At 39.8% G+C, this 17,966-nt stretch overlaps 1 protein-coding gene across 1 annotated transcript in view; it reads left to right on the forward strand.

Annotated features, from left to right (window-relative positions):
* Nucleotides 1-17,563, forward strand: part of Sycp2l (synaptonemal complex protein 2 like) — an 86,038-nt gene extending 68,475 nt beyond the window's left edge. The window contains exons 24-28 of the mRNA XM_078020537.1: nucleotides 1,041-1,129; nucleotides 3,220-3,319; nucleotides 3,422-3,480; nucleotides 5,820-5,882; nucleotides 17,431-17,563. Coding sequence (XP_077876663.1) covers nucleotides 1,041-1,129; nucleotides 3,220-3,319; nucleotides 3,422-3,480; nucleotides 5,820-5,844 — 273 coding nt within the window. The 3' untranslated portion in view covers nucleotides 5,845-5,882; nucleotides 17,431-17,563. The remainder of the gene's footprint in view (nucleotides 1-1,040; nucleotides 1,130-3,219; nucleotides 3,320-3,421; nucleotides 3,481-5,819; nucleotides 5,883-17,430) is intronic.
* The last annotated feature ends 403 nt before the right edge of the window (nucleotides 17,564-17,966 follow it).

The raw sequence follows: 17,966 nt of genomic DNA on the forward strand, positions 1-17,966 counted from the left end.
GATATGGGGACATGTTGGTCAAAGAAACCAAACTTTTAATTAAAAGATGGGTAAGTTCTAGAGACCCCATGTACAGCATGGTGTGACATAGCTAGTCATTGTACTTGAAATTCATGAAGAGAATAGATCTCCAGTGTTCTCACGGTGCACACACACACAGGTAACAGTAAGGTGATGCATATGTTAATCAGGTTGGTTGTGATAATCATTTTACAATGTATGTATAACAGCACATGTTCCCCTTGAATATAAATAATTTTGTCAATTTTAGCTCAGCAAAGCTGAAAATGACAGAGGTAGAAAAATTAGCTTGTTATGAGTTTAAAGAAACATATATATATAATATTCATCAGTACTGTTGCTATTCTTATGTGAAGGTGCTCCCGAGTCTTTGGGGAGGTGTATTTGTCTTAGCTGTGGTCGCTGATTTTTGCGGGTTTTTATTTATAAGCTAACTGTTCCATGTCCATATGCTCCAATGGGACTAAATATGTGGACATCAGATGAATGGCTGGGTTCCACTGGATGCTTTCTCAGACAAATGAACTATCAGAGAGCAATGACTTGGACCCAAGACGATAGTCAGAGATAGGGGGAGAGGGTGACCGTGTGGAGGAGAGGACTCTGAGACAGAGGTGAAGGTAGACTTGGTAGCAGACCTTTGAGATGCTGTACCTCCAACCTGTCCCACAGCCTGGTCCGCAAAATTAAAAACCAACATTCATTTGATTAAGATGGAAGACTTCCAAAGTCTTACTACCCGCAATATCAATACAAGAAAATTTATAATGAAAATATGCTTTTAGTATTCAACATGAATATATGCTTTCCGATTTCTCTCATTTTTCTTTATTAGTACCAAGCTTGAGATAATTCCTGAAAGGTATGCAGAATAGTGCCCCATCACTGTTCCTGGGCAGTATGTTTACTATGGATATTATAATGTTCAGGCAGAATCTTTTTAATGCAAAGCACAGAATACACTTATATAGTTATGTTTAATTCAAATTGATGATTTTGTTTTTGTTGTTATGGTTTAGTTCAGGTACAGTGAGAGTCCTCTTCCAGAAAAGGCAAAGAAAACACCGAATTGCATAATAAAGCTTTTAAACCTGATACGCCTCTGCAAGTAAGTATTGAATTTCAAAGCAATTCATGGAAATGTGATTATTCACAAACAATATTTATCTCATGACTGCTGTATGGGGGCCTGAGGAGCTGCAGCCTGAGCCAGATGTGAGTTTGATACATGCTTCAACCCCTCCAGGTATCTGGTTTTGCGTCCATAAGATGAACTAAATATCCTCCTTGGGCCTTTCATTGTCTACCATTATATGATCCCAAAATGTTGTTCTTAAAAATTTTCAAATCCATGTGTGAAGACAGGGTAAGTATGGATATATGTGTGAAAAATACTGGGTAGATGAATTGTACAGACATGTAGTAGAATGTTAATTTAGCCTTAAAAGGGAATTAAAATTCTAACACACGCTGTGACACAGATAAACCTAGAAAACATGCTAAGAGAAAGATTCCAGGCACAACAGGTACTACATTATTCCCCTTAGAGGAGGTAACTACAAGAGTATGAATGGAAATCCATAGACACAGAAGGTACGTTGGAGGTCTCCAAAGTTGAGAGAGTATTTAATAGGTGCAGAGTTTCTGTTTGGTATGATGGAAAAAAATTTTGCAAATGGATAATGGTGGTGGTTGTCGAACATTGTGTGATGAACTTAACGCCACTGAACTGCACAGTGAAAGATGGCTAAAAGTAAATTTGATGTTATGTATATCAACCATGATAAGAAAATGCTGCTCATCCATGCACTCAGTCACACACCTCTTCCCCCTTGTGATCATGTAGCAAGAAGCACCAAGACACCCAAGTTTCAGAGGGTGGGAAGGGGAATGGAGGGATGAAATTCTGTAGTAATCAGAGTGAATTCAGAACATTCTCCAAGGAAGAGCTTCTTGAGGTAGGCTTTGGAAACAAGGATTTGAGTGGTGCAGGGGAGGTGAGTATAGAAATTGTGCCTTATTAGAAAGAATGGGCTGCAGATGAGGAAGGGAAGAAAGGGACGGAGAGTCAGTTTGCTAACGTAGAAAGTTTCTTAGGGTAGAATACTTTAAATAGACATTTGTAATATTTTTTCAAACTCTTCTACACATGCAATGTCGTCTACTTGTCCAAACAAGCCTGTGAAGGACTTTGGATTTGTGGAGCTCCTGTTTTGCTCCAGGGGCTCACGCTCGGCCACGTAGTCATTGAACAGGTGCACATTGAGTGATTCTGGGTACCAGCCTCCTTGCTCAGCGCAGGAGGGCTGTGAGCACCAGCGTTAGTCTGTGACAAACGCCTGACATAATCAACTTATAAGAAAAAGTTGATTTTGGCTCACGGTTTTGGAGGCTTCAATTCCTGATCAGTTGGCTCTGTTGCTTTGGACCTGTGACCAGGCAGCAGTCATGCTGGAAGCATACGGCAGAGAAAACCTGCTCATTTCATGCCTGGAACATGAGAGAGAGGGAGGGAGAGAGCGGGGAAGGAGCTGGGATCCCGCAGTCCTTGTCAAGGGTCAAGGGTCAAGGGCCAAGGGCATGCTGCCAGTGACCTAGCTGGACAGCACCTCTTAAACCTTCCACCACCTCCCAATAGCACCAGTTTGGGAACCAGTTCTTTAACGCGGGGGGCCTTTTGGGGACATTCCACATCCAAATTATAGCAGCAAGCTCTAGGAACTCTTGTCTTCATGGAATGTTCACCTTAACAGAGGAGAGAGACACAAAAGAGCAAACATAAGGAATCTATATGTCAGATCAGAACGGCAGCTATTAGAAATTCTAGAACTAAAACAGGTGGAAAGATGGAGTCATGAGCCCTTTCCTGACCACAGCTCTCAGGGCCAGTTTAAGACCTGACACAGAAGGGACAGCAAGTGGAAGGCAGAAGGAACGGAGAGCCCTTCGTCTTGTCTCTTCCCTGGAGCCATCTGTCCTGTGCTCTCCTAAGAATGATAATGAAACACCAGCTTCCCCGGATGCGGTTGAAAGATGAACCGGGAGTTTGCATGTTGGGGGTTTGGAGACTGGGGATGAGCAGCCATGGAGAGGAGGAGGAGAAGGGAGCCTCTTCCATGTTCTTAATAAAGATCTGGTGAAATACCATTCGTCACACTCCAGAAACCCCATGAAATGTGTTGCTTTTATGTTTATCAGACTCAATAAGCTACAGCACTTTCACGATTCTGTTCTCCAAGAGTTGAGCAATCTTGAGAAGGATATTCAGGCTCTAAAACACCTTGAGAAGGATATTTTGGTGAGTTGTTCTTGTTCGGAACTCTCTGGGGGACGGAGGACTGTCTCTTCTGTGGAGGAAAAAGTGTTAGCTACTTACATAAATCTTTTTGCTCAATTTTAGGAATTTTGGGGGAAACAGTTTGATGATCTGAAATCATTCTGTGATGAGCAAGTGCCGAGGTACTTTTAAAAATGTCCTTGAGTCCTTTGGTGAATAAAGTAATGCTTTTGCTAGAAGTATGGGCAGTGGGCGTTTAAGCATCTGAACAGCAGACCCTTCTTAGACTGGAGATTTCCAAGGCACCTCCTTGGGGATGGAGTGTGGCTGATGATGTCAGAAGGGTAAATGGTGAAGAAAAAAATTGTGATCTAAATGACTTAATTTTAAGCCGTATTTTCAAAATTGATTACCTTGGAGATATCTATTTAGGTTTCTGAGTAAATATTCATTTACTGATTTTAGTTATGTACTGATGTTCTTGATGATAGACCATATTCTACATATTTTGCAGATATTCATATATATATATAAAATATATACGTGTGTGTGTGTGTGTGTGTGTATACATGCACTTTTTTTTAAAAACGAATGGAGCCAGGCGCAGTAGCACACCCCTGTAATCCCAGTGGCTCAGGAGGCTGAGGCAGGAGGATTGCAAGTTCAAAGCCAGCCTCAGCTAAAGCGGCGTGCTAAGCAACTCAGTGAGACCTTGTCTCCAAATAAAATACAAAAAAAAAAGGATGGGGATGGGGCTAGTGTCCAAGTGCCCCTGAGTTCAATCCCCAAGACCAAAAAAAACCCAACAAACAACTGGGCTTACTACACTATGTACTCCTCTCGCTGGACTTCGCAGTGTACATCCTGAGGTCTGCTCTGTCCATTTAGAGTATTCTCCCATCTTCTGGAGCCTATAGGGTGGGGAGATGGAAAGTAAAGTCTTTTACTCCTTTCTTTTTTACCTGGGGAAAAAAAAATCTAGTATTCTCTTCCCACTTGGATAATCAGAAGGAATCCCTGTATAAATTTGTAATGGCTGTAATGGCTAAAGTTTTCTCTGCCAGATGAGAACCAGCTTTGCTATTTATGTATCTATCTGTCTATTTATTTATTTGTTGACCTGGAAATCTGTTGTTAAAGGAAATGATATTATTTTGATCACGTTGTATATTGAAAAGCAAAGAAAAAAGTGCTTTTAAGACTGCTGTCCAACCTGCTATTTACTCTAGTGAACCCAGTAATGATGATTGTAAGGGCCATTTTCAAAATCCTTTTACGTAGTCATCTTCATTCTATAATGTTCTACATGATCAGAGGTGATAGACTTTTCAAGACCTCTTCACTGGGTGCCCATGGTTGGCTGTGAGTTATTCTCAAACTTCTTTGAGTCAGAATCTCTTTACAAATTTAATATTTCTTGTGGATTCCCAAAGAGCTTTTGCTTAGGAGAGAAAGAGCTGTGAATATTTCCAATATTAAAAATTGAGACTCTCTGAACATATATTTACTTTTAAATAACAGTAATAAACCTTCCTATTAATGTAGTTTTTATGAAAAATGACTGTATTTTAAAAATAAGAAACACGAGAGAGCATTGTTTTATTTGCAAATCTTGATGTCTGTTTTCATGTCTGACTTCAATGTCTCTTTTCATGTCTGACTTAATCCAAGGCACCTGGATTCTCTCATCTGCTTTTGACTTTAATCTGTTGAGTCATATAGCTTTTAGGAAATTCCACTGTACATTTTTAAGAGAGTAAAATGTTATTTCATTATTATCAAAATAATTTTGCTTTTCCTGAAGCTTGGGTTCCGTAAGTGTTCCACAGGCCACACTGAGAACTGCTGACATAGAATCTCTAATGCTTAAGCTCTAGTTGCTCTATCACCTAGTGTTCTCGAGAATTCATTTATTTTGAGTAACCACCACATTTTAGGCAGATATCTTTTCAATTAACATTGTTGGGTATTAGTTACTATTTGCATTCATCTCCTTTTGATACCAGGCCCATCTCTTCAAAATATGGGATAGTGTGATTTGATTTTTATTTTTAGTAGGAACCTAGAGCTTCTGGGATAGTGCATGATGTACAACAGCCCTGAGAATCTTTTGAAGGTTCATCTTGATCTGGATGCCTGTCTGTGGTGACTGTCTGTCGTGTTTTTCATCTCAGTAATGACTCTACATATTTTTCTAAGGAAATAGAGTGGACATCTCTAGCACTAGGTTGTTTCAGCCCCTAACACAAGAGGTACAAGGAGTTAGGGATTTGGTGCTTTGAATGGGGGTTATGAAGTTCTTCTTACAGTTTATAGCCTAGTAGCGTAGACAAAGATAATGCATAAAATAGAATCAAGTGAAAACTTAACTCCTCGTGAGGATAACCTGGGTTGCCATGGATTCCGCTTGTTCATTAGCAAGTAATTGAATGATCTGTGATATATATGTATGCATAGATTATGTCCTTGTTTTTAAATTGCCTAATATGACTATAATAAGAGATGGATCAATTTCTTCCAGGCTAACTCCCACAGAGCCTTCATAAGGAAAACCAAAGGCTGGTTTTATTATTGCATCCTGCAGGTAGGTACAAAGATTTACATTGTTCAGTAGATGTGAATTGGAGTAGGAGGAAACAGGCGCTAAAAGACACTCTGATGTTTTTGACATTGAGCAAAGGCTTACTGCTCAGGGTACACAGAAGCCCATCCTGTGGCATGGAGTTTTCTCAAAACAAAGAAGTTTTTTTGCCTCATCAACCAGCAAGGAAGGCCAGGAGATGGTAACGCTCAAATCAGCTCCTCATTCAGTTGGCAGTGAGAGGCTATGCATGAAGGGAGACGGGAGAAGTCACGTGCTGGTTGGATGGTGGGGAGGGAGTTCCAGGTTCTTTATGGGGAGTTGTAAATGATCATCCTGCATCTTTACAAGTTGCATGTTTGTTTGGTGGATGGGTTCTGCATGGCGGATTTTGACCTTGTGACATCAAAAGGTCATTGGTCGATCAAGCTAGCTTTTGCACATGTCTATTTTTAAAGAGCTGCTTCCAAATTCTTTTTTTTTCTTTCTTTTTTTAATTGGTTGTTTAAAACATTACAAAGCTCTTGACATATCATATTTCATACATTAGATTCAAGTGGGTTATGAACCCCCATTTTTACCCCAAATACAGATTGTAGAATCACATCGGTTACACATCCACATTTTTACATAATGCCCTATTAGTGACTGTTGTATTCTGCTACCTTTCCTATCCTCTACTATCCCCCCTCCCCTCCCCTCTTCTCTCTCTACCCCATCTACTGTAATTCATTTCTCTCCTTGTTTATTTTCCCATTCCTCTCACAACCTCTTATATGTAATTTTGTATAACAATGAGGGTCTCCTTCCATTTCCATGCAATTTCCATTTTCTCTCCCTTTCCCTCCCACCTCATGTCTCTGTTTAATGTTAATCTTTTCTTCCTGCTCTTCCTCCCTGCTCTATTCTTAGTTGCTCTCATTATATCAGAGAAGACATTTGGCATTTGTTTTTTAGGGATTGGCTAGCTTCACTAAGCATAATCTGCTCTAGTACCATCCATTTCCCTGCAAATTCCATGTTTGTCATTTTTTAGTGCTGCATAATACTCCATGGTGTATAAATGCTACATTTTTTTAATCCATTCATCTATTGAAGGGTATCTGAGTTGGTTCCACAGTCTAGCTATTGTGAATTGTGCTGCTATGAACATCAATGTGGCAGTATCCCTGTAGTTCGCTCTTTTAAGGTCTTCAGGGAATAGTCTGAGAAGGGCAATAGCTGGGTCAAATGGTGGTTCCACCAGGAATCTCCATACTGCTTTCCAAATTGGCCGCACCAGTTTGCAGTCCCACCAGCAATGTACAAGAGTACCCTTTTCCCCACATCCTCACCAGCACTTGTTGTTGACTTCATAATGGCTGCCAATCTTACTGGAGTGAGACGGTATCTTAGGGTGGTTTTGATTTGCATTTCTCTGACTGCTAGAGATGGTGAGCATTTTTTCGTGTACTTGTTGATTGATTGTATATCCTCCTCTGAGAAGTGTCTGTTCAGGTCCTTGGCCCATTTGTTGATTGGGTTATTTGTTATCTTATTGTCTAATTTTTTGAGTTCTTTGTATACTCTGGATATTAGGGCTCTATCTGAAGTATGAGGAGTAAAAATTTGTTCCCATGATGTAGGCTCCCTATTTACCTCTCTTATTGTTTCTCTTGCTGAGAAAAAACTTTTTAGTTTAAGTAAGTCCCATTTGTTGATTCTTGTTATTAACTCTTGTGCTATGGGTGTCCTATTAAGGAATTTGGAGCCCGACCCCACAATATGTAGATCGGAGCCAACTTTTTCTTCTATTAGATGCAGAGTCTCTGATTTGATATCAAGCTCCTTGATCCATTTTGAGTTAACTTTTGTGCATGGCGAGAGAAAGGGATTCAGTTTCATTTTGTTGCATATGGATTTCCACTTTTCCCAGCACCATTTGTTGAAGATGCTATCCTTCCTCCATTGCATGCTTTTAGCCCCTTTATCAAATATAAGAAAGTTGTAGTTTTGTGGGTTGGTTTCTGTATCCTCTATTCTGTACCATTGGTCCACCCGCCTGTTTTGGTACCAGTACCATGCTGTTTTTGCTACTATTGCTCTGTAGTATAGTTTGAAATCTGGTATCGCTATACCGCCTGATTCACGCTTCCTGCTTAGCATTGTTTTTGCTATTCTGGGTCTTTTATTCTTCCATGTGAATTTCATGATTGCTTTTCTCTTTTTGTTTGGAAGATCTGTCCAATGGTGAGAGAGGTGTGTTGAAGTCACCCATAATTATTGTGTTGTGGTCTATTTGATTCTTGAACTTGAGGAGAATTTGTTTTATGAACGTCGCAGCACCATTATTTGGTGCATAAATGTTGATAATTGTTATGTCTTGTTGGTGAATGGTTCCTTTTAACAGTATATAATGACCTTATCCCTTTTGATTAACTTAGTCTTGAAGTCGATTTTATTTGATATGAGGGTGGCCACCCCTGCTTGCTTACGAGGACCGTGTGCATGGTATATTTTTTCCCAACCTTTCACCTTGAGCCTGTGTATGTCTTTTCCAATCAGATGTGTCTCCTGGAGGCAACATATTGTTGGATTTGTTTTTTTAATCCATGTTACCAGCCTATGTCGCTTTATTGGAGAGTTTAATCCATTAACATTTAGAGTTACTATTGATATATGGTTTGTACTTCCAGCCATGTTTGATTATTTATCTTTTTTTTTAAATTTAGTTTGTTTCTCCATGATTAGCTTCCCCCCCCCCCGCCCTCTGTCATTACCAAGGCACTTCCCACTGATGGTTTTGGTTACTGTTTTTCATTTCTTCCTCGTGTAGTGTTTTGCTCAAGATGCTTTGCAATGCTGGTTTTCTGGGTGCAAATTCTTTTAGCTTTTGTTTATCATGAAAGATTTTTATTTCGTTGTTGTACCTGAAGCTTAATTTTGCTGGATACAGAATTCTTGGTTGGCATCCATTGTCTTTCAGTGTTTGAAATACGTTGTTCCAGGATCTTCTCGCTTTCAGCATCTGAGATGAAAAATCCGTTGTTAACCTTATTGGTTTACCCCTGAATGTAATCTGCCTCCTTTCTCTTGTAGCTTTTAGTATTTTCTCTTTGTTCTGTATATTGGATATCTTCATAACAATGTGTCTTGGCGTTGGTCTACTGTGATTTTGTGTGCTCGGTGTCCTGTATGCATCTACAATTTGTATATCCGTTTCCTTTTTTATTTCTGTTAAGTTTTCTGTAATTATTTCATTCAGCAGGTTACTCATTCCCTTGGTTTGAATCTCTGTGCCTTCCTCTATCCCGATGACTTGTAAGTTTGGTTTTTTTATGTTATCCCATATCTCTTGGATGTTTTTCTCGTGATTTTTTTACCAGCCTATCTGAGTTGGCTAGACTCTTTTCAAGATGATATATTTTGTCTTCATTATCTGACGTTCTGGCTTCTACTTGCTCCACTCTGTTAGTGATACTCTCAATTGAGTTTTTAATTTGGTTTATCGTTTCCTTCATTTCTAGAATTATTGTTTGATTTTTTTTTATAATCTCTATCTCCTGATAAAGATGCTTAACTTCTTTTTTTATCTGTTTATGTAATTCATTTTCAGTGTGTTCTTTCACTGTTTGGATTTGCTGTCTCGTATCCTCTTTAAGGTTCCATTCCATCTTTCTAAGGTGTTCCTTGAGTTCTTTATATGACCATTTTTCTGGTGACTCTAGGTCCTCCTGAATATTTAGGCTGTCCTTCATTGTTTTTACTCCTTTTCTTCCTTGCTTTTTTATGCTGCTCATGTTACTTCTTGTTCTGTTTGACTGCTGAGTTACTGAATAGTCTTATAAATTTATTTGATGCTGTTGCTGCTGGTTTCAATGAAGTTATCTCCTCCGCCCGAGAGGTCAGTTCTCTGCTATGGTTGTATCCCATGCAAATGGTGACCGTTCGTTCCCTTTGCTGGGTGACTAATGCAATGGGTGGGTCCTGACTGTCTCTCCCAAGCCCTGTTTCAATCCTGTGGCCACTGTCTATGAAGGCTCGGTTGGCTTTTACCTCTGTAAGTTTAGAAGAGCTGACCAGTTATTTCAGCGGGATCGTTGGTGCTGAGTCATGAGAAGCAGGCAAACTGGAGCTTGAATGCAGCTGATCCGGGCTCGGTGTGTGTTCTGAGAGGCCCAAACTGTTGGCCCCAGATCCACGTCAGCTCAGCATTCCTTCCAAATTATTTTTGAGTGGAATTGGGAGGCTCTTCCTGAAAGATAATTTAAGCCCTTAAATCTTTCCTCCTCTAACTTGTTCTTGTCAGGTATTTTGGTCACAGTGGTGAAGAGATGACTGAAATAATATTAATCATGTCCTGGTTTGTTTGTTTTTTTTAAGATGGGAGATTTTGTTGAATTACTGCTTCAATCTTGATACTCATTATTGGTCTGTTTATATTTTCTGTTTTCTTGATTGAATTTGGATATGTTGTACGCATTCAGACATTTATCCATCTCTTCTAGGTATTCCAGGGTTTTAACCTATAATTGTTCATAGTGGTTTCTTAGGATCCTTTGTATTTCCATGATATCAGTTGTAATATCTTTTTCATTTCTGATTTGAGTCTTCTCTCTCGGTAGGTCTAGCTGAATGTTTGTCTGTGTTTAACCTTTCAAGAAATCGACTTTCATTGCTCTTCTTACTTTTTTGTCTTGATGTTGTTTATTCACTTGCTTATTTTGCCCTGCTGGGGATTGAACCCAGGGCCTCACACATGCCAAGCAAGCACTCTATCATTGGGCTGTGTCTCCAGCCCCTATTTATGATCTTTATCATTTCTTTTACTGATTTTTAAGTCGGTCATTGCTTTTCCAGGTCCTTCAGGTGAATGGTTAGATTGTTTGAGATTTTTCTGGTTTTTTTTTTTTTTGATGTATGCATTTATTGTTAGAATTCCCCCCATAATACTGCATTTACTGTATTCCACCCGTAGTTTTTTTTTTTTTTTTAAACCAGAGATTGAACCCAGGGACACTTAACCACTGAGCTACAACCCCAGCTCTTTTTTTATTTTATTTTTTTGCAACAAGGTCTAAATTGCTTAGGGCCTCACTAAGTTGCTGAGACCAGCTTTGAGCTTGCAATCCTCCTGCCTCTGTTTCCTAAGTACTGAGATTACAGGCATGTGCCATGGTGCCCAGCTGCTGTATCACACAGATTTTCATATGTTGTACTATCATGTTAATTTTTTAATTTCCCTTTTAATTTCTTCAGTTATTCATTGGTCATTGTTTTAGTTGGGGTCTAGCATGTTCTCCAAAGACTCACGTGCTGAATGATGAGTTCCCAGACACAGCCGTGTTTGTATGTAGGGATGTGAGGAAGTGATTACATAGGAGGGCTGTGACCCGTCAGATAATAGGATGGACTACTGGGAGGTGGGACTTCCTTGGAGGAAGTGCCTTACTAAGGGTGGGCCCTGAACCAGTATTTCTTCTCCTCAGCCCCTTCCTGTTCACTCTTTTCTCTGCTTCTTAGCCACAAGGAGCAGCCTTTCTTCACCAAATCCTGCTGTGTGTGCTGCGTCACCTCAGGCCTAAAGCAATGGAGCCACCCACCATAGACTGAAATCATGAGCCAAAATAAATCTTTCCTCCCTTACATTGTTGTTAATCAGGCATTTGAGTCCCAGTGAAGGAAAGCTCACACGGTCATTTAGGAGCATGTTGTTCAATTTCTATGCATTGACATACTTTCCACTTTCTTTTTGATTTGTAGTTTTATTGCACCATGGTCTGAAAAATACATTTATGATTTCAACTTTAAAATATATTTTGATCTTTGATTTGTTGCCCCATCTATGATCTATTCTGGAATATGTATTCTGCAGCTATTGGTGAAATATATTTGGTAAATATCTATTAGGTCCATTTGCTCTATAATATGATCCAACTCAGATGTTGAATTTCTGTTGGCATGATCTGTTTACTGAGGGAAGTAGAGAGTTGAAGTCCTCAGCTATGGAGACTGTTCTCTTTTGTCTTGTACTTTTGATATTTTTAGTAGCAAATGCCCTTGGTGAAGGTCTTTTTTGGCTGAATCTAGATTCACAGAGAATCTTTTAAATATCAAGAAAAAAAGCATCAAGTCACATACAAAGGAACACCTATTAGACTGTCAGATTTCTCATCAGAAACTTTACAGGCCAGTACAGGATGAGATCATGTATTTGAAGTCTTGAGTTGAAACAAACAAACAAACCAAGACTACATGCCCAGAAGAAACTACCCTTCAGAATTGAAGAAATAAAGTATTGTCCAGATAATCAGGATCTGACAGAATTCATTATTACCAGACCAGCCCTACAAGAAATGCCTAAGGGAGTTCTAGTTCTATACTAAAAACAAAATAATAACCATCATCAAGAAAGTTCAAGAGCATAGACTCACTAGAATAACATACATAAAAGAGAATCTTAGCATGATATAAAAACTGCAAATTACAAAAATAAATGTTAAAGAAATATATAAAACAAGCAGAAAACAATTAACAAAATGGATGAAGTTCATATCAATTGATAATAACCCTGAATGTAAATGGATTAAATTCACCAATCAAGAGACACAGACTAACTCAACGGACAACACAAGCCCCAACTATTTGCTGCCTACAAGAAATTCACTTCACTGGTAAAGATACACTTTCAGGTAACTGAAAGTTAAGAGTTGAAACAACATAATACCACACAAGGAGAAATCAAAAGCAAGCAGGAACAGCTATACTCATATCAAATAAAGCAAACTTTAAATCAAAAACTATGAAAAGAAAAATTGGGTCTTTATATGCTGATAAAGGATCAATTCAGCAAGAAGATATAGTAATTGTACTTATGTATGTATTCAGTACTGGACTACCCAAATATTTAAAGCAAATACTATTAGATCTAAAGAGAAATAATAGCTGGGGACTTCAATACTCTATTTTCCTCAGTAAACAGTTCATTCAGACAGAAAATCATCAAAGAAACATCTGTGTTAGATCATATTATAAAGCAAATGGGCTTAATCGACATTTACCGAACATATTTCACCCAACAGCAGCAGAATACGCATTCTCATTCTCCAGAATAGATAATAGGTTAGGCAACAAATCAATGGACCTTTGTTTATTTGTTTGTGGTGCTGGGAATTGAACCCAGTGCCTCACGCATGCTAGGCAAGTGCTTTACCACTAAGCCACAACCCCAGCCCTGAAAAATTGTATAAAGTTGAAATTATAAATGTATTTTTCAGAGCACAATATAATAAAACTACACATCAATAAGAAAAATGGAAAGTATGTCAATGCATAGAAATTGAATAACATGACTGTGATAGTCAGCTTTTCATCACTGAGACCAAAATGCCTGATTAACAACCATATAAGGGAGGAAAGATTTGTTTTGGCTCACGGTTTCAGAGGTTTCAGTGTATGGTGGGGTGAGTTTTTCCTGTCTGTACATCCATCTCTCTGAAGACTGGCAAGCTTTAAGGCATTATAATTGAAATAGGTTTTCAGTGCTTTCCCTCTTCCTAGAATTCTCATAATTCATATATTTGTTAATGGTGTACCCAAAGTAGGCTTTCTTCATTCTTTTGTTTGTTTTCGGTCTGGGTTAATTCAGAAATCTTCTCCTCAGGATTAGACATTCTTTCTTCTGCTTATTCTAGTCCGCAAGCTCTTCACTTGCATTTTTATTTCATTGATTGAAAATTTTAACTCTAAGATTTCTGAATTTTTGATATAAATCCTCTTTGATGAATTTCTCATTTATATCCTTTTTTTTCTTCTTCAATTCTTTGTATTATTCATATTTTCTTACCTCTCACTGGGTTCCCTTAGGATCTGATCATTCTCAGGACCCTGAATTTCCTTTTCAGGTGTCCACAGATTTCTTTCCAGTTGAGATCTGTTTCTGAAGCATGGTTGTGTTCTTTTGGAGTTTTCATGTTTCTTATGTCCCTATGTTGATGTCTGTGCATCTGGTATAACAGACACCGCTTCCCATTTTCTGTAGTAGATTTTCTGTCGATGGGATGTAGGCTGTCCATTGGGTAAGTGTTTAGATTATAGGGGAGTTCAAAAATCGTAGACTCAGTATAATTCCTTTGGCTGTGATGGATATCCGCAGTGCCTATAAAGGCTGCAGTAGCCTCGACTGCAGTGGTTCATGAAGGTGACTGACTTTGCAGTGGATATAGGCTTGCGTGGGTGCCTGTTCTCGGGTCCCACAGGGTTGAGTACTGATGGAACTGGTTCCTGTGGCAGCAGTTGGCCCTGGTTTTAGTTGGGTGAGATGTGGAAGGGACTGTATCTAGTCCTACTGGACGAGTAGCTGTCCAAGGCTTGTGGAATCAGCAACCATGATCCCAGAGGCAGAGGATGTAAAGGAGCTCACTTAGGATGAATGGGGGAGATACTCGGGTCTTGCCACCTGCAGCCACACGATGGGAAGGGACTTTCTCACGTCCCATAGGATGATCGCAGGTAATACTGGGGTCTTATGATACCAGTAACTTTGGTCTCTAGATTGTGGGACACAAAGGGGACCCTCCCTAAGTCCTGTTGGTGATTTAGGTGGTGTTGGGGCTTATAGCACTGATAACCACTTCCCTGTAGCTGTGGGATCCAGACAGTATTTTACCACGTCCCAAGGACAAGCACAAGTGGGGCCAGAATTTTTGACCCCAGAAGCTTGTTCCAAGTCTGTGGTTACAGAGGAGACCTCCTCTACTTCCCCTGGGGTAAATAAACAAGTCAGTGCTGGGGTTTGGGGGATTGAGAGGTAGATTTCTGGAACTGCAGGACCAGGACAGGACCTTACTTGGGTCTCAGGACAGACACGGGAGATTCTGGGCTTTTGGCATCAGCAGTCAGAGTCCCAAGGTGGTGGGCTGAGTGGAGGAGTCCTTCTCTAGTTCTCACTGGAGAAGCTCTGAGAAGGTTCCTGGCAAGCGGGAGATCTTGACTCGGAATGAGTGAAGTTTTGAAAAACATCATGGAGATGCATTTAAGGGTGTGTGAGTTACAGGCACAGCGATGTAGGTAGGAAAGCAAGAAATACACATTCAAGGGAGAATGTGGGACATTTGGCCAGAGATTCCTTTGGAGTTATCAGACTTTTTATTTTTAAAGGAGATCAGTGAGGGGTGAACGTGGGGAGGTAGGTGAGAGTGCTGTCCGAAGTCGGCCACATTTTAGTTAGAAAGAGGCAAGGAGAGAGTTTCCTCCAGAAGAGGCTATGAGGGTGTTAACGACAAACTGATTTAGTTGTCGGGGCTGGAGCCAAAGACCTTGGGAGGGTGAGGAAGTGGGAGTGGATGGGGGTGGAGAGGAGGTAGTCCAAGAAGCCTAAAGTCACAAGGTGGAGGAGTTTCCTGGTGGCATTATCATGGAGGCCCACAGAGCAGGGACAGAACGTGTACAGCAGCCATGGGCCCTCTGTTCCCGGTAACAGTGTCTGTAAGGAAAGCAGTTCTTCCACTCAGCTGGATTCTTTGATTATTATTTTGTTCTTTCTCACAGCATTTAACAATAGGGCTTCTTCCCCCTACACAATTTTTATTGGTGCATTATAGTTGTCCACACTGATGGGTTTTGTTGTTACATATTTGTACTTGCACAGGATAGACAATATAACAATGTAGCTTCTCCAGGATCACTCCCCATTACTCACAATAGGGCTATTTACAAACGCCAATCTTGAGATTGTCTGCAGTTTACAAGTCTGAACTAGATTTCCTAAGGAGACCATTTGTAAAATGTCTTTATAGGAATATATTTGCATTTACCTTAGAGTGCAGATATTGTTTTTTTAAGAGTGTTTTGTTTTATCTCATTAATAGTGAATTAAGTGGGTAATCTTAAAGTCACCAAAGTTAGGCTTTGTGATTATTATTATTTTTAAATCATTTTTTGGTACTAAAAGGGTAAAGATCAAAGGAGACTCATCAGGGTCATGTGTGTTTAGGGTGGGGAATTGGATGATGTGGGCAGTGTAGAAGGATCTGGAAGGATTATTGATGGATTGGATGTGGCGGTGGTAAAAAGGCAGAGTTGGGGACAACGTTTAGGTTTAGGGCTCAAGCAACGGAAGGGGACACTGGTGTCATTTAAGGAGGTGCCAAAGACTGGGAAGGGTTGGATTTGAGGACTGATACTTAGGTTTGATTAGGATAAACTTTCCACATGATTTCAGCGTCTGAGTGGAGCTGTAAGATGGATAACGGCTGAAGCTCATGACAGAAAGCTAGGCCTGAGAATGGATGGGTTGACCCAGTCAGAAAATGTGGCCCAGGGAGCGTTCCTGGTCACTTCCATGTGAAGCTGGGTAGGGGGGTGAATCCAGCAAAAGAGGATGAGCAGCCGTGAGCAGGAGGGAACAAGGGTTTTGCAGCATTACAGAGGACAAGAGTCAGAGCAGGTACCTGCACACACAGGTCTAAATCCCAGAAAGGTGTGCACCTCGAAATGTCACCTGCCGTCATTTTCAGTGGTGATATTTTGGGTGAATTAACTTTCTATCTTTGGCTGTTCTGAATGTTTATCATTCATTGCAAAATACGAATTACTCTTGTGTGATAAGCTAAAACAATACCCAAGTTTACAAAGAGTTAAACTTTTTCCTTTTCCCAACTTTCCAGGTAGGAAGTAGGGGATGAATAAAAGGTAAAAGCCATGTGCCAGCCCCCCTCTGTGTTAAATTAGGAAAACATTTTTCATGGAAGTCAAATCTAATAGATTTTGTTCCATCTAATTGGCTGGAGCTGGGTTCCAAGGCCTACCCTAATTGTCAGGGTGGGTGCACACAGTTCCTCTCTGAGGAGGTGAAAATGTGAGCATGTTACTTACTGTTACCATCCCCTCTTTCTAAAAATAGGGTGGGTGCTGTTACTAAGGAAACAGGGGAGAATAGACATTGGGTAGGTAACTGGCAATGTCTGCCATGCCTGAGTTAAATTGCATGCGATGTACACAGCAAAAAATAGAGATCACACAGTGATCCTGTCTGCTGTTCTTCTCAATGGGCATGAACCCTGGGGTTTGGGTGGAACGGGAGAATCTCTTGCTTCATGCTATTCCCTGCTCCATGGACAGCAGCTCATACCCACTTCTTATGGGCATCTAATTGGACTGAATGTCAAAATCTGGTTATTAACATGTAATTTTCATATAGTGTGTGCCCTGGAGCCAAGCCAGCTCTATCAACAGAGGGCTGCCTTTCCTCCAACATCAGAAAGAAAAACAAAACAATAACAACAACTACAAAAAAACACTCACTGTAGGACTGTAGGGACATGGCATGCACACCTTCCAGATGATGGCAGATGTTTTAAGATTTTCTAGTGTAATTTTGACCTGGGGCAGTTTCCATCTAGCTGGAACTTTAGCTCTCAGCAACCATATAGCCATGCAACTTCTGTGTGTGAGTTAGTGACATAATTGGGAAAAAGGAGTGGCATTCATTTTGGCTTATGAAATGTTAAGGGACCAAGAGGTGATAGCTGATCTTCAACTAATTATTGTGTTCCTTTTCCTTTTCCACCAGTCTGAACCACCTGAAGAAGATGATAAAAATGTCTTTGCCATTGGCTGAAACCACAGAAGCCATACTGTAAAGCTCTGTGCTCATTCTGTTTGCTCCACCTGGGAACTCTTGACTTAGAATAAAATATGCTAGTAGTTTGCAATTTTGTTGTTGCTCATTTGTTCACAAAAGTTAACCTTTGTATCAGAAATTGCTCAGATAATAGAAAGTTCAGAACGTTCAGTAATTTCAAGGGATGTTGCTTTTTCTTATGATTTTGAAAGTCAACTTGATTTTTTACTTGCATAATGTCTTCAGATTTTGTGCAAATCATAACTTCAGCATTTATCTAAATATGTTTTGGTATATTTGCTTAAACGAGGAATTTAATTTGAAAATAATGAAAATAGCTCAGGTAACAATGGTAGTATGTTTTGAAAATAAAGTTGTTAGGAGGATCCATTTGATCTGCACATATTTTACTTTCAGTGATTTAACAAAAGCGTCTTTAGCAGAGAAATATTCACGTGATCATTGCTAACTGTTCTCATGAAGTT

This window comes from Ictidomys tridecemlineatus, chromosome 8 (genome assembly GCF_052094955.1).
Source record: "Ictidomys tridecemlineatus isolate mIctTri1 chromosome 8, mIctTri1.hap1, whole genome shotgun sequence".
NCBI classification, from domain to species: Eukaryota; Metazoa; Chordata; class Mammalia; order Rodentia; family Sciuridae; genus Ictidomys; species Ictidomys tridecemlineatus.